General features: G+C 43.2%; 1 protein-coding gene across 5 annotated transcripts in view; it reads right to left on the bottom strand.

Annotated features, from left to right (window-relative positions):
- The window catches only part of LOC119160956 (DNA repair protein SWI5 homolog), a 36,845-nt gene that overhangs the window by 2,586 nt on the left and 17,773 nt on the right, over positions 1 to 16,486 (bottom strand). For 3 of the 5 annotated variants that reach the window (XM_075880208.1, XM_075880211.1, XM_075880214.1), the window contains exon 5: positions 4,599 to 5,354. The exons of 1 other annotated variant lie outside the window; for it this stretch is intronic. In XM_075880208.1, the coding sequence (XP_075736323.1) occupies positions 5,266 to 5,354 (89 nt within the window). In that variant the 3' untranslated portion in view covers positions 4,599 to 5,265. Of the gene's footprint in view, positions 1 to 4,598; positions 5,355 to 16,486 lie in introns of those variants that run through there. One more of the 5 variants, XM_075880210.1, reaches the window with a different exon arrangement.

The following is a 16,486-nucleotide window of genomic DNA, read 5'->3' as shown; positions in this document are numbered from 1 at the left end:
AGTAGAGACATTTTTTGCAGTGGCCAGTCACAGTCTTCAGAAAGCCAAGACAGGTGGGATCTCATGTGGTTTTTTAGTAAACACAGCCTGCCCCATTCTGCATTGTGTGCATGTGGTCATCATGTTGACAACTGTGGGAGAGAGGGTGCATGCAAGGACCACAGAAACCAACACAAACTCGTAACAAAGCTGATTTTTTACGCTCAAACCAAATTGACATTGATGCCATGGGGTGTGCCATTTTAGATGCAGTTGGATAGCACATGCTTCAATCATTTAAAATATTTTCTAAGCTATATTGGCCATCGAAATTTTGTAGCATGTCTAAACACACACACCTACTAGATGTAAGGTGTGTGCCCATACAAATTTATCTAGTAACTTATCTCGCCTTAAAAAGTTCGTCAGTACTACCTTTAAGGGACTCTAAAGCCAAATAACATTTTTTTGTCAGACTAAAAGGACAATGCCCCAAAACATCTAAAACATCAATATTACACACATCAGCACTTTTGCAATTGTGAAATTACGGTAAATCTAGGACACTATTTGCACCGCCAGTGGTACATTCTGAAACACAAGTTCAACGAGACAGTAGGGTCTCAGCATAGGATAGCAAACTCACTCATGAGTCCACTCACTCAGACTCGGATCAAGCACAGAGTCTAAGCAAGTCCGCATGAGTAATATGCAAGTTTGAGTCAGAGTGAGTCCAGTTGAGAAAAATTTCGGCAAGTCCGAGTGAACCCTCTCAAGTGAGCTCTAAGTGTAATATATATTTTAAGAGCGAGTCTGTGAGCTCCACACTTTATTGTCAACCTGTGGGCCTCAGCACAATCAACCACGAGTGATCAAGCCACATATAAAAAAAAGAGAACATTTCATTGTGCTACAAGATGAAATAAAACAAAACTTTCGCATTTCAGTCCAATTAACTAGAGTGCAGGCATGCAGCCCTACCTGTTCATCTGGCACATTTGGGGGTCTACCCAACAGACAACCAGCACGGCATTCCATTTATTCTTTATGCAAGCTAATCAACGACTAGCTCACCACTGCTATCAATATGCTAGACCATCGGATATGTGTATTCATTCTTGTACCTGTGCAACATTACACATTACTCCAATTTCGGAGAGCATTTACAGTCTTAACAATGTAAAAAAAAAATTTTGCCAGTTCCATGCCATGAAAACAGTTGCACTGAACAGTGAAGGTGTAAGCATGCATGTGGATGAGATTGCCTATCGGGATAATGTGCATCATCAGCAGCAGTCAGCATCATCATCAAATCGTTTTACACGTATCTTCGTGTCTTTACTCACTCCCACTCTTTATCACACAAGGCCTACTATAACTACATCCCTGCTGAGCTGATTGAAGTCCTGTGTGACTGCAAGGCTGCCCTGCATATATTGGCCAATCACCAACATACTGGGCTGATGGCAAACCTTTTGTACTCACCGGGGCTGGAGTGCCCCTTTCCTTTCTCTGGCTGCCCTCTCATGTGGGCATAGCTGGCAACGAGCTGGCAACTTTTCAAGGCACTTCAACAACCTGGCACCCCCTCCCCTCTCGGACCGTGGCGGCCGAGGACTACTCGCAGGCTCGCCTTTAGAAGCTTCTCATTACAGTTCACCTGGATCTCGGGGTAGCCAATTGGTGAAGACCAAGTCCTCTTTCAGCGACGGGCCTCACCAGGAGGGAACAGGTCACCCTGCTTCAACTGCAGACCGACCACCTGTGGACTGTGGCACATGCCACGGTCCACACGCGGTCGGTCTGCAGAGTCGCAGCGCCTTTCTGGCTTGCAGCCATTGCGGATACCCTGAGACCCTCGAGCATCGTTTCTGTGCTTGTCCTGGATTGGCACAGGAACATTCTAGGGTAATGACGGCCTACAGGAGAGAGGGCCTACTTGCCTTCATATTGGAACACTTTCTTTTCTTGTCTCGTTCCCATCTGCCAGCACTCCCTGCCTTGGGGAGTTTCGAGACAAGACAGGAATTGCGGTCTACAGCTGAGACCTGGACCTTACCACCCCTACCCTTTCTGCCAACTTGCTGACCCTGCTGCAATGTCTGAGCCATGACAACATCTCCAACTCTTCTATCCACTTTCTTCCCACTTCCCAAGACGCTGCACTGTGCTCCCTATTCGGCTACAGAAAATAGGCATCTTCATTCTTCTTCTAATCACCATTACTACCACCACCACCACCACCACTACTGCTACTACGCCCCTACGATGACAGCTCATGGTAAACAAAGACATCCCTGTAAGAACTTGTCATTACCGTTGAAAACTATGCAAGTTCCCTTTTCGTAAGGCTATGCATCGCGAAAGCCCCAAAATGTGATTGTCTTTCAAACTAGATGTTTCCTTGGTATTAAACAAGCACGAAGAGGTTTCTGAAATGATGTTCGAGCAATTCATGTCGACATAATATTTGCCTTTAGTGTCCCTTTAAAGGGCCAGTGAACAAACGTGCAGTCCAAAATGTGCAATGAAGTGATAACTGAACACTTCTACAATGTGAACTTGTTGCTTCAAGAATTTTGCAAATAAGTACAGTAAGAAGTAAGTTACAAGGTTTAGAACAACTTGTTTTGGCTGGTTTCAGTTTCTCGTTCGGCTTTCTGAGCAGCAAAGAGGGCTAGGTATAGCCAGTCATCAGGACTAAGCTTACTGTGGCAATGTAACACAATGTCAATGATTACATTGCCCCCCTCCCCCAACAGCAGCGCTAGGTTCACCCTAGTGGTGCGGAACATGTGTGGTCAAAACTGCATCACCACAAAGCCAAGGCGCTGTTTCGTAGTGCAGAGAACCAATCAAAGAAATCAATGACGAGTAAAGTGGCCCATGGGCAAGATCATGTCATTGTGTGTACAATAAGTATAGGACAGGCGCTAGAGAGAGACGCGGGCATTGTTTTTTGAAATGAAGCATTTGTGCAGTGCTGCAAAATTCACTGCCACGGCTTTCTGAACAAATTTGTGAGCTTGTTTAGGAGATGTAAAGAAAACCAAGTCTGAGCTTGTTCACTGGCCCTTAAAACATCGTCCCAACTGCTCCCCCCAAACCCACTCTTTCACTTAAAGGCAGTAAGTTGGGCCAGTTGATTGGGGTTCACCCCGAACTTGTTTACAGCGTAACACCAAAAACACAGACAAGGAAGGAGCAAAAGAGAAAAAAAAAATGGCGCTGTGTTGTCTGTGTTTCTGGTGTTGCTCTTTAAACAATTTCACCTAAAAGGTGTGAGGGTGCTATCACCTCCAGTAAAGTTGTTTGCACCTCGTGGAGCCCACGTATCTCGCAGGTAGGTCGCATTTAGATTTAACAGCCATCGAGTGGCATGTGGCTCAGTGTTCACGTAGAGCGGTGGCACCAGCAGTGCTGCCATGAGGCTGGGCCGGCGTACAGAAAAAAGACGAGCGCTGCAGAAGATGACCCGCGGTATTATCGGCTGGGGACCCGAGCAGGAGACATCCGTTCCCGTCAGCCACCAAAGAGAGAAGCTCTTTATTTTTGTGCATCAGCCATCGTTTGTAAAAGTACTTGAATAGATGTACATGATGTTGGTTTGCAAGACCGCGTCTGCTGCATTTGTTCGTTTCGAGAGCGGGAGTCTCCTCTTAAGACCCCACAAGAGGTGACACATGCCACTGTATTTGTGGCTTGCGCCTTCTTTGCTGCAGGTGTTTCTTATGGCTCCAAGAAGCACGATAGGCGCACCAAGATTCATTCTCGCTGAATAATTTATTATCACCTTACTTATGCAAACAACTTTTGGTTTGTGGGCACTGAGTTGGACAGTGATGTAGCAGTATAGGTGGCTTGGTCACATCACCGCACAAAGCTGCGATGCAGTGTTGTGTATCGTCTAGTCCTGCTCACACATGCCGCTAAATCATCAGCAAAACAAACATGCCAACAGCTGCCACGGCTAGCTACAGCAGCCATGAATGATTAGCAACTGATGTTTTGCTGGCACGTATGTTGCGGAGCTGGCAGAGGCATGAAGGTAACTCGCATCACTACAGATTTTGTGTGATGCCACTACAACCTTTGCTGCCCTTCCTATAGAGCTACGCAAGTGTTGGACGCTGTAGTGATGGGTCTCGATCGGGAGAATAAACATTCAAGGTACACTTTGGAAGTGAATTAAAATATATTATAAAAATTTGCTGTGTACGGCCATTCGTGTGGAGGTTTCCTGCATACAGAAACTTGTTATAGCCTCGAAGCTTTGATGGCACCACCCATTTAACTACTGTCAATTCTCCTATCAGGTCTTTGAACTTTGATGTGAAAGTTGCAACTATGTGAGAAACCTTTAATATTCTTAACGTACTTACTTTGCCAATGTCAGCCCCGCTATATGCACATTGCAAGCAACCCCTCTACTCACCTTGTCATTTGGTTGTTTGTAGCCCTGCTTGCTGTGTACTATCACCTTTCCTGCATATGTACTTTAAACCTCTGTAATACATTTCCCATGGGACCACACACACACACAAAAAATAAATGGCACTGTAGCCGGGAAATGCATAAAATGAAGAGGCAGTTAAAATCTGAGAATAGAGCAAGTGGAATAGTCTACGTCAGAAAAATTTATTCATAACTTTATGGCTTCAAGAAGTGCTTGGTGAAAATCTGCCATTTCTGTTGAGCCTCTGCCTGAACCAGGCCCTTTTCGAGTACTTGGGTAGCCTAGTCGCGGTCCACAATCAATGCCAAGCTTAATGTACTGCTGGCTGCAAAAGCGTGCGGGATCTGCAGCGTGTGGCAGAGTGCCAGAAAACTGCATTGCTGTGCCACCAACGGTCCTGCAATGTGGTGTGGAGGCTGTCCGTCGTGGCCTCTGCTTGTGGTTTAGGCAATGGTGCATTGGTAAAACTAAGCTCTCCAGAAGATCACTCAGGTGTTTCTGCCCAATACCATTGGTTCTGGCAGTCAAAGCAAGTAAAACATGCAGACATATTATTGAACATTTATCTGTACACAGTGTTGTCATTCTCCTTGCTTGAATAAGCAAATGTTTTAGGCACTTTCACATTCTAAAAAGCTAAATAAGGAGGATCAGCATTAGCCTTGGATCACTCTTCTAACAGAATATATGTTAAAAAAAAAAGACAAATAAGGTGCAATTGATGTCGCATAAGTGCTGAGCGAGAGTAAGAAGATGGTTCATCACTGTGCTACAAATACCAGATAACCTGTGCACACTTACAAAAAAAAATTGCAAATCAACTAGGACAGTCAGGTGTGTGACGACACATTAGTGGGTTCAGTGGTGGGCAGCCCATAATGCTCCTGCTTGTCCTTTATGGTGACTCCTTCAAGGACAGCTGCAGCGCAAAAGAAAAAAAAGAACGCTGAACTCTGAGCTCTTTTTCACAAGTGCGAGTCAAATATCCCATTTGTCACTTGAGAATGGCACTACATGAAAATCGGCAGGAGAACACTTGCATGAACACTTGTATGTGTAGTGCTGTTTAAAAATGGTGTCTGTACCAACTATCTTGCACACATACCCTTTTAAGTAAAACAGCCCAACAAATCAGAAGCCACAACTTTGCTTTCCCCCTAATCCCAGACCAGCTCCCACTTTCTTTTTTCGAGTAATTTTCAATTTGCGCCAATAACAGAGCAAGCGCCCCTCCACTCTCCCCTTCCGCCATTTTCACTGTATCATTCACTATTTTGGAAACAGCGAATACATGCATACTTAATAAAGCATTTCATTAAAGCCACAAGTGTGCATTTTTTATTCCTAGTGGCTCTTCCTCCACCATCTTACATTTTGCTCCATGACTGAGCAAGCCTCCCCCTCCCCTCGTACAAACATTCTCGTATTATCTTTCACCATTATCTTTCCCATTATCTGATCTGGATTTCACGCACGGACATAGCTAGATGTAACACAAGATTGTCTGTATTTCTTTTTGTCAGCAATGTGATTTTTATTGAATACTACACTGCTGTTTCAACTGCCGATGGATTTAGTAAGGAAGGGATGTACACTAGTTATGCAATGAATTACAATACCCCTTAAGGAGAGATGCGAGTAAAAAAATGCACGTTTTTTTTTCTAAAATTACACATTCTTTCATTTTTATTGCTTCCAAATGTTTGGTTTATCTACATTAAAAAAAACTGATTGATTGATTGATATGTGGGGTTTAACGTCCTGAAACCACCATACAATTATGAGATGCCGTAGTGGTGGGCTTCAGAAATTATGAGCACCTGGAATTTTTTTATAGTGCATTAAAATCTGAGCACACGGGCCTTCAGCAATATGAAAAAAAAGTGAAGATTGTAATTAAACTGGAAGTACCTTTCAACCGCTTTGAAAGAGCACGAGGTGCCTACTAAAAACTAAATAGAGGCCATGTCAATAGGGGTTGCAGCGCAAGCACAAAAGTGCTGGAAGAAAAGCGTACAGAAGGCGAGAAACGAAAGGGAAAGAGGGACAACACGAGCACTCAATTAACATAGAATTTAACAAACTAGCCCAAATAGCCGTTCTTCTGAAATAGAAGCTATTGTCTAAAATAAGCTGGAAATTTTCACCTGCCTGCTTTCCATAGCATATTGCATGAGGAGTTAACTGAAGCCACATGCTAAAATTAACCATGATTGCCAAGCTTTCATGATAAAATAAATCTTAAAAACGTATATTTTCCACACAGGTCACCTTTCACTTACACCTTTAAAATGCATTTTTCTTAAGATACATTTTTGGACAACTTCTTCAGTTTAGACATGATGTTCATAGAACTTCTAGTAGCCCGATCGGAACAAAATTTAGCCCACACAATCCTAAATGTGTGAAGGGTGCAAGTATTTTTTTTTTTAACTTAATATCACCTGTATAGTTATTATGAATCTACAGTGAGCAATTAGTATGCACTGAGTATTCTAAGAATTCTCACATTACAGTTTTTCTTGACCATCAAAATGTTTTATACGCATTTTCCTTATAGTTATTTGCATTCTACAGTTAATGAGCAATATGAGCCATTGATGGCTCAGAACAATAAAAGCTTAATAGCATAAAAATTTTGTTGTAAGGGAACTACATTTTATACATTGTCATGGCACAAAACGAAAACTCTGCAATGCTGCAAAACTAGTTACATATTTGAAAAATCAGGACAAAAGTCTATCTAAACAGCAAAAGAGTTTATTGCGCTAGCCGACAGATTTGTGATACTTTTTTTGATTGTATCTCCCCTTAATATTGATAATGGGTATTATCAACTGCTTTATATTTCACCTTTCAGTGCATGCTACGATTGCTAAATTGATGTCAAATCTTCTCGGCAAAAATTTGAAGGCTTGTAGAGACAATGACTTAATTAAAAATGAGCCCGTGACAGTTCAAAATGTCACAGCTAAAATGCGCATGCAACAAGAAAAAAACAAAGTTGCACACAGCATTTTTTAAACATCCTCGTTCATAATCGCTGATATTAGTTATCATAGCAGCGGTACACTAAGGGGGTGAAGAGGGAGCACTGTGTCAATTATATTTGTGTACTATGTTATGTACTCTGTTGGATGACATTTTCATAATAACATGCTTGTCTTCATTGAACCTAAATGTTTAAAAGGTGCAATGTTTGAATGTTTTTTGGAAGCTCAAGCCTTTTATCGAACCACACCTAAGAACTTGTTAAACAGTTTCGTGGCTGCTGATCACGCAACTCTTTTTTAGTGGCAAGAGATCAGTTCTGTTGAGTATGTTGCTATATAGTTTTAGGTGTACACCACTTTTCAAAAGACGCCAAGAAATATGAAAAAATTAATGCTCTTGTTATCTGGTCGATCACGTCTCGCGAGTGCCCTGACCTGATAGGATTAAGGTTACCAAGGTTAGGTTACTGTGGTTTAACGCAAGAGTCTGCGCGCTTGAATTGATTGATGACTCAAACTGCAGATGGGCAATGTGGCCTCCATTTCTCGTTGAAATCAGTGCAACCGAAAAAAAATTTGAGGCTGGTAGGGCATTTTAGAGCAGCGTGGTGCGATTTCGGCGAATTTCATGGTTTTGGTGCAGCTCGGTGCGAAAATGAGGAATTGTATCAAATTAGCACAATTGGTGCAGCTGTTGCACCCCAGCTCCCCAAAAACCCTCCTGACGGAAAGAGAAAATATCATGCTAGTAAGGGTTTATCTAGGGAAAGGAAGGTGAAAAAGCATTTGCCTTGATGTGTTTTTGGAAGAACTCAAAGACTCCAGCAATTTTTTTATATCTCATGACTACTCTCACTACAAGGCTATCAAGAAAGTTTACCACCCCTCTTTTTTTTTTCTTCAATACACATGATCCTTTTGTGTTGAAGTTTGGAACACTATCTTGAACATATAATCTTGTGTGTCTAACTTCAAATGACGAATTGAGACGTTTAGCGGCAAGAAAAGCATGGAAAGCCTAGCAGCTGCTGAGACGATATGCTCTGGGGAGAGTTTCTCTCTAGTTCCTCTGATTTACTAAGTGCTCAGGCAGGTAAAGACGTTGCCAACAGATAAATCAGTCAAATACTATGCCATTAGAAACCAGAATGAAATGTCAGTTTCAACATGTTATCACTCTTCAATTGCCTTTTCTTGTATCGGCACAGCTCTAGTGGGCAACTAGAACAACAGCTATTTTTTCCTAGTATATGAATTGAGGAGATCGCTATCTTGCCAGGGTGTTTGAAACATACACAGATAGAGTTGCTCCACGGACAACAGCGCTTGTTGTTCACCGACCTGAGAAAAGTCACGAACTCAAGTGTGGCGAGTACAAGGCCAATTCTTCAACTCCCTGTGCTCTCAGAGCTGCTGCCCCACTCTCCTGCCGGCTGTTACTCTCTGTTTTTTTGTATTCACGTGAAGGGTTCAGGAGCAACAGAACAAAGGGCACGTCCCTCGGGCAGCGGACTTTCGCTCGTCTAGCCTGCATCCAGTGCATTCGTTTTTTGCACCTAGGGAGGCTAAACAATACCCTTTTAACAAGTGTAATTGGAGGAAGAATCAACATTACTTGATAAGAGTCGCAACTGACCTTGGCCTCAGGGTAGCTCCACATACAAGGGCAGCCATCCTTTTGGCCCAGGCAGCAATAATTATCTGGTTTTCTCAACGGAGAGTTTTAATAAGCTGCTTCGACATTGACTGTAAGGAGCCAGCATGAGTGCTTTGGAGAAAGGAAAGCCTTCAGAGTCTCATAATATGGGATTTCCTGTGGCCAGTTCTTGTGCACCGCAATTTTGGTAGCTTGCGTGAACCGATCCGCATGTGGATCGGTTAACACAATCACATGCTGATTAATCCCGGCAAGCCCTCTTGTCAAAACTTTGGCTCCAGACACATTACCCGTTTTACGATTTTCCATCACTTCAATCCCCCTTCTTTATCTTAACTTCTCTCTCTTTTTTGGATCCCCGTCCAATCTTGGAGGTCCCAGCATCAACAGAAGCATATTGCACTAATGTATCCTTATTCCCTTCTCGAATTCTTTAAAACAGGACGGAGTCAACCAGACATGACAGAGGAGTAATGATAAGATATGCACGCATTGGAAATAAAATTTGAATAGCACATAAGAAACCAGCGGCACAGATCAAGGAGCAAAACTGAAAAACAATATACAGGTTCAGCTCTATTTCACTTTTCTTCAGTTGGAGCTCAGAGAAATAAAAAATCTACAACAGTTTGTGAATCGGTTCGGCACACTAACTTGGATCTTTGACATGTTACATAAAGCTACTGATTTAAAGAAGTGGTGCCAACATATTTGTGACTAGCGCATTCTTCACAGCAGGCGTTTCTTATAACTCCAAGAAACACGATACACGCACAAAGATTCATGTATTCTAGCTAAATAATTTAATATCACCTCATATACGTGAACAACTTTCAGTTTCGGTTTCCGGGTGCCGAGTTGAGCAGTGACGTAGCAGTGTAGGTGGCTTGGTCACATGATCACACAAAGCAGTGAAACTTTTCCAAAGAGCATGGCACACACATAAGTGAGTTTCGTAAGAACGTCATAGGAATCAGCACACTAGAAGAGTGAAAACAGCAGTAATAATAATTGTCGAGTTTTAACGTCTCAAAACCACTATACAATTATGAGACACACCGTAGCAGAGGGCTCTGGAAATCTGAATGGCAGGGGGTTCTTTAACGTGCATCAAAATCTAAGCACATGGAGCTCAAGCATCTTTGCTTCCATCGAAAATGCAGCCGCCGTGACTGGGATTAGATTCCGCGACATGCGGGTCAGTAGTCTAGTGCCTTAGCCACTAAACCACAGTGGTGGGTAGGAAACAGCACTAGATATGCTTGCATAGATATCAGTGATTTTATATGAAAAACTGTTACAGCAGGCATACTTGTGCACGTGGTCATCTTATGCGTTACATGCCAAGGGTGTATGGCCCTTTAGCATACCCATCTCAGAGCTTTGTTTCCCAAATTTATATTTATTGATGAACATTCTCAGAAGGGGTAAAATAAAAGAAATTTACACGCATATTCATAGAGCAAAACTCTCTGACCAGGCTAAACAGAAAAATGTAAAAAAAGGAAACTACTGCCAACTATTGATCAACAAGCCAACTATTGATCAACAAAAAAAAAAAGTTTCGCAGAGTTTGTCCGACAAGTAATTTACACAATTTGATTCATGCACAATATAACTAAAAAGCCAGAACAGCAGCTCCTTCCTGATTTAAGGAAGGCAGATTCAGTCATGAGTCAATCTAGACCAGCCATAATTTGACTAGACAAACTTCTCATCAGTTTGAATCCAAGTGAATTCAGTTGAGTCGGATGTTCATGAAGCTGAGCACCAGTGTGCCCAGCACAATAGAATATTAGAGGGGTCGTGAAAAGGTCGCTTTATAACGACAATGTGGCACCATCGGCAGCTACACACGCTAACTATATTGATACGTGTATCTTCCCCGTAACAATATTATTAGTCTGAGTGGACCTGCATAGACGCTTTGCCTATCGAGGAACGCGAAACTCTATGGCATCTGCTAGCGCACACAATAGGCACCCATCGGCATCTGCCATACGCAACCGCATCCCACAGGAAAACTGCTTAATATGACATCAGCTGCAGAGTTTAAGTTAGCGCCGATTGCGTAAGGCAAAGATGCTGATGGTTGTTCCAATTGCACGCACTTGCAAGTGCCCAGGAGTTCCGCGTTCCTCGATAGGCAAAACATTACTTAGGCTGATGTCACCTAGTTAGTGCGTGTGAACGGCGATGCTTTCACATTGTCGTTTTAGAGCGAGCATTTCATGCCCCTTTAATGCTTTAATGGAGGAGAGGTAGCATTCCACAGCTCAACAGCTTGAGGGCATAAAAAAAAATTTCATTACAAACACCCTACCTTTGTTCACATCAAGTTTCAAACATGAACGAAAGCTCACAACACTAATGCAGCTGCCAACAGTTTGCTCTTGTGCTGGCTAGATAATAATCTTCAGCTCTTCCACTTTCCTTCCTGCAGTCTTCCACAGCTGCTCGACTTCACTGATAAGGCATCCACATTTGACACTTGTGCTTTTCCCGAGTTTTTGAAGCAGTCAAATCAGCAATTACTGCTTCAAGCTCTTTCATTTTTTTCTTCTCGTCTAGCAAGTTTTGTCCCTCAATGGAAGCTTCTTTTACTGCCTACAGTCCTGAAGCTTCTACCGTTCTCGAGTTTCTATACAGAATGAACCTAATGTGGATTCAGCCCTGCACATGTGACCACTAGTGTGACTGTATCATTAGATAAGTGTGGCTGGACCAATGCTTATGCAAGACAAAAACAGGTCACATAGCTGACTTTTAGAATTCCCCGCTAAACAACTTCAAGGGTTTAAATAAAACTATTCGCAACTCAAATGAGCATGAGATGGCGCTGCAGAGTTGCAGCATGGCGGATTCATGGAGGTCACTGCGTCTGCTATCGCTAACACAAATATTGAGTTTTCTGCAGTGTGATTGCAGTTCACGCTGCTTTGTAGAAGGGGAGCAGGTTGTTGATGCGGAGCATCTTATTGTAGTCGGCACCAAAGGTCCCGCACGCGCGAGCGGTGTTCTTGAAGTGGTCGCATTGTCTGTGTAATGCATGCACATGGAGCACCGCGTCTCTGCGAAATTTGTTCACATACTTTGGGCGCCGCAGCGACATGTAGTCACAGGATACTCTGGTCATTTAATAGGTTAGAGTTAATGAGTTAACACTGGTGCCTCACCTGGAAAAAAGAAATCTGCTTGGCCGTTAGTTGTTTTCTTCATGGGCGACACCATCTTACTGTGCTCCTTCGGTATACGACTAGCGCTTTGACTGTTTGGACCTCAGTACGCAGCCTCTCTATATTGCCCCTAGGTGCGCATGAATTGTGGAGTCGCAAATTCCAGGACATTACGGTCTGCGCACTCTTTTGACACCACTTCCAAAGAGGTTCGTGCTTTGTGAGCACACCTGCCGTATTTAACAGTTGAATTAGACCATTTATAGCTATGTAAAAGCATCAGTCGTTGTCTCCAATCTGTGAAAAAACAGATTTCTTTCTTCTTTTTCCTCCCAAAACTTGTGCTTGTGTCAAGTGTACAAATTGAAGGCATGGTGAAATGTGTCACCATAGGGAACATAAGGTTTACTGCACCAAACTGGTACCGTGTTACGCACCAGCTTCGAAATAGATTAATATATGTTGTTTATATCTCTGAACCAGGATAAGATTGAACCAGTATTTTTTTTTCCAGTTCAGCTACTTAGTCTAAACCACCATGTTCAGCCTGTATAGCATGTTTCAACATCGAACTCTCGATGGGGAAGCAATCTTGACAGCCATATCGGGCGATGTGATTGCACAACCCACTTTGACCATTGTCTCGTTCATAAAAAATAAAGATACGTGTGAAGAACACCTTGAAGGTTATTAAATATACCATAATCCCTTTCACTCAAGTCATCGCGGTTTTTCTGGCCGACACCTGCTTTCACAAGGGGGAGACAGCTTGCCTGGGACACCTAGCAATGTGTCTGTGAATGGGATTATGACCAGGCTTATACGACCCCTCTGCTGTACAAGACGGCACTGCTAAAAAATAACCAGAGCAGGAGAGAGTGGCCGGCCCTTTGGTCTGGGCGGCCGAGCAGAGACACTCGAACGAAAGATGAAGGATCCGCGCTTTTCTCCCTAATACAATTGAAAATATGTAAAATAAACAACTTGTAGCACTTCATAAATCTCAGCCTCATGGAGTTACTAACAAACAACCTTTTTTTTAACAGAATTATATTCCATCTATCAGAAAGATGCCACGCACGCCATGGATTAATCTATTCAACAAATGAGAGAATGAACCTTTTTTTTAACATAAATATATGCCATCTATCAGAAAGATGCCACGCACGCCATGGATTAATCTGTTCAACAAAAGAGGTAAATTATCCTAAGCTACCTTTAGTAGAACACGTGCTGAGTGTCTCAGTTTGGAAGTTGCTTTAATTAGGACCTGCCAAAGTGATGTTTTCCTGCATCTGCACACCCAATATTTATGTGTTTCAGTTTTTTTTTTCCTATCTAAATACAGCTGAACCCACTTATAACAATACTCAAAGGCCACGAAAATTTTGTTATAACCGCGAATTGCTACAAACGAGTTTATACACGAAATGCACGAAAAAATGCACAATAGAATATGACAGGCGGTTGTGACAAAACTATACTACTATTGGGATATTCCAAAAGACACCAGCGATAAGAATGATGAAGCTGTTGATTTTTCAGACATGACTGAAGATTCGAATGCTTTCACGGGACTGCAGCAAGCCCTATAGAGCCAAAGTATGATGTGTGAAGTTTGGGACGCCGAAACTCTTCCAAGTGTCAACCTTGAGATGTAAAAACAGCGCAAAAATAGAGACAAGGACTGAAGCAGAGACGACAAGGCGCTGAACTCGCAACTAAAATTTATTGGAAGGAGGACACACATATATCAAGCATAAGACCTAGTCACGTGGCACACCATGACGTCTGCGCAGCAACGCAATGGTGTGCCACTTGACTAGGTGCTATGCTTGATATATGTACGTCCTTCTTTCAATAAATTTTAGTAGCGAGTTTAGCACCTTGTCGTCTCTGCTTCAGTCTTTGCCTATATTTTTTGCGCTGTTTTTACATCCCAAGCATGAACCACCAACTAGCCCAACTTTCACTTCTAGTGAAGCATCAAACTTTTTCAGAAGTTGCATGTCCAAAAGTGTATGAAGAAGGCACTACCGCTCCTACATCGTTTGGTTTGGAAAAACTTCAAAGCCCAAAGGCGCCTTGTAGGCCGCTCTTACGATGGGACAGTAAGGCAGAGACCTACCGCCTGAATCTTCAAAGCGGAGCCCCACTTGCTGGACTATGCTTGTATCAGTGCCACGTACCAAAGGGCACTTCCAGAGCATGTGCTGTAAGGTGGCTAAACCACCACATTTCATACACAAGTTAGTTAAATAAACATCAGGATAAAGCTTGTGGAAAAAGGCACAGTTGAGGTACATTTTTGTTTGAAGCAATCTCAAGGTCAGCAACTGCGCTGTATTTAACTTCCTATGTGGAGGTGGAAAAACTGTATTATCATGCGAAATGCTGGGTAACTTCATTGTAAGCAGTTGACGGATTCCCGGCTACCAAGTTTCCAGGTTGACCCAGAGGTCCTCCATGGCCGCGGACAGCTAACCCTCGCGTCCTGGAGTGAGACAACTCATTGAGATTGGTAATCCCTTCTCCCATGATTCTCATATGAGCCGGAAACCATGTAAAGGTATAGGTTGTAAGTGAGTTCTCGCCAAGTATGTCTTTGGCCACTTTGCACACAGCACCATCACCGGATATTAAAAGTGAGCTCTGCCGTAAGACAGAACGCTACACGGTGAAGCATACTGCAAATCCGAAGGGGTTCTGAGGGCTGCTAAGAATGTGAGCAGGGGGTTAAGCAGCTTGTATTTCATATGGCAAGTGCGGCGATGGCGTAGTGGTTAGAGCATCCGCCTCGCATGCAAGAGGTCCGTGGTTCAAATCCCGTTGCCGCGCAGTTTCCAACCGGATTAAAAAAAAATAATAAAAAATCCGCGTGTTGATGGAACTGCATTAAGAAGGCCTTGGGTGCGGCCTCACCGGTAACAACCGCCGGGAATGCACTCCCTCACCAGAGAAGGATTGGCCACCCTGGTGCAGTATCTGGCCACTACCTTCCACATGCATACGTCAAATAACTCACGGCCCTCAGTCCCCAGCAGCTGTGAAGTAACTGACCACGGCGGCGGTCAGATCTGCAACGCAGCAGAGGGTGCTAAGAATCTCTGGATCCGGACAGGCCGCCATTGGAACCTGAGCTTGGCAACGATTAACGCTAGAACCTTATCTAGTGAGGGAAATCTAGCTTTACTATTCGAGGAGCTAGAGGGTGTTAAATGGGATATAATAGGGCTCAGTGAGGTTAGGAGGACAGATGAGGCCTATAAAGTGCTACAGAATGGGCACGTCCTTTTCTATTGGTGCTTGGCTGACAGAAGAGAACTGGGAGTGGGGCTCCTAAATCACAGAAAGATAGCTGGCAACATAGAGTAATACTATAACATTAATGAAAGGGGAGTAGGTATCGTAATTAAACTGAATAAGAGATACAAGATGAAGGTGGTACAGGCTTACGCACCTACATCCAGCCATGATGACCCTTCAGTAGAAAGCTTCTATGAAGACGTGGAATCGGCAATGAGTAAGGTAAAAACACAGTATACAATACTGATGGGAGACTTTAATGCAAAGGTAGGGAAGAAGCAGGCGGGAAACCAGGCAGTAGGAGATTATGGCATCGGCACTAGAAACGCCAGAGGAGAGCTACTAGTAGAATTCGCAGAACGCAATAATTTACAGATTTTGAATACCTTCTACCAAAAACGAGAAAACCGCAAGTGGACATGGAGGAGCCCTAATGGCGAAAATAAGAACGAAATAGACTTTATAATGAGTGCACACCCAGGCATCGTGCAGGATGTGGAAGTGGTTGGCAAGGTACGATGCAGTGACCATAGAATGGTACGGTCTCGAATTCGCCTAGACTTGAAGAAGGAACGACAGAAACTGATACGCAAGAAGCCAATCAATGAGCTAGCACTGAGAGGGAAAGTACAGGAATTCAAAGTGTCGCTGCAGAACAGGTACTCGGCTCTTAGTGAAGAAACCAACCTTAGCGTAGATATAATGAATGATAATCTGACGAGTATCATTACGGAGTGTGCAGTGGAAGTTGGAGGCAGGGTAGCTAGACAGGACACTGGCAAGCTTTCCCAGGAAACGAAGAACCTAATTAAGAAGCGTCAAATCATGAAAGTGACAAGTACAACAGACAAAATAGAACTGGCAGAGCTTTCGAAGTTGATTAATAGACGTAAGGTATGCGATGCAAGAAGGCATAACA

The sequence above is a fragment of the Rhipicephalus microplus genome, chromosome X, assembly GCF_043290135.1.
Source record: "Rhipicephalus microplus isolate Deutch F79 chromosome X, USDA_Rmic, whole genome shotgun sequence".
Classification (NCBI taxonomy): Eukaryota; Metazoa; Arthropoda; class Arachnida; order Ixodida; family Ixodidae; genus Rhipicephalus; species Rhipicephalus microplus.
Note: the sequence above shows the minus strand (reverse complement) of the source record. Positions and strands in the feature narration are given on the sequence as shown.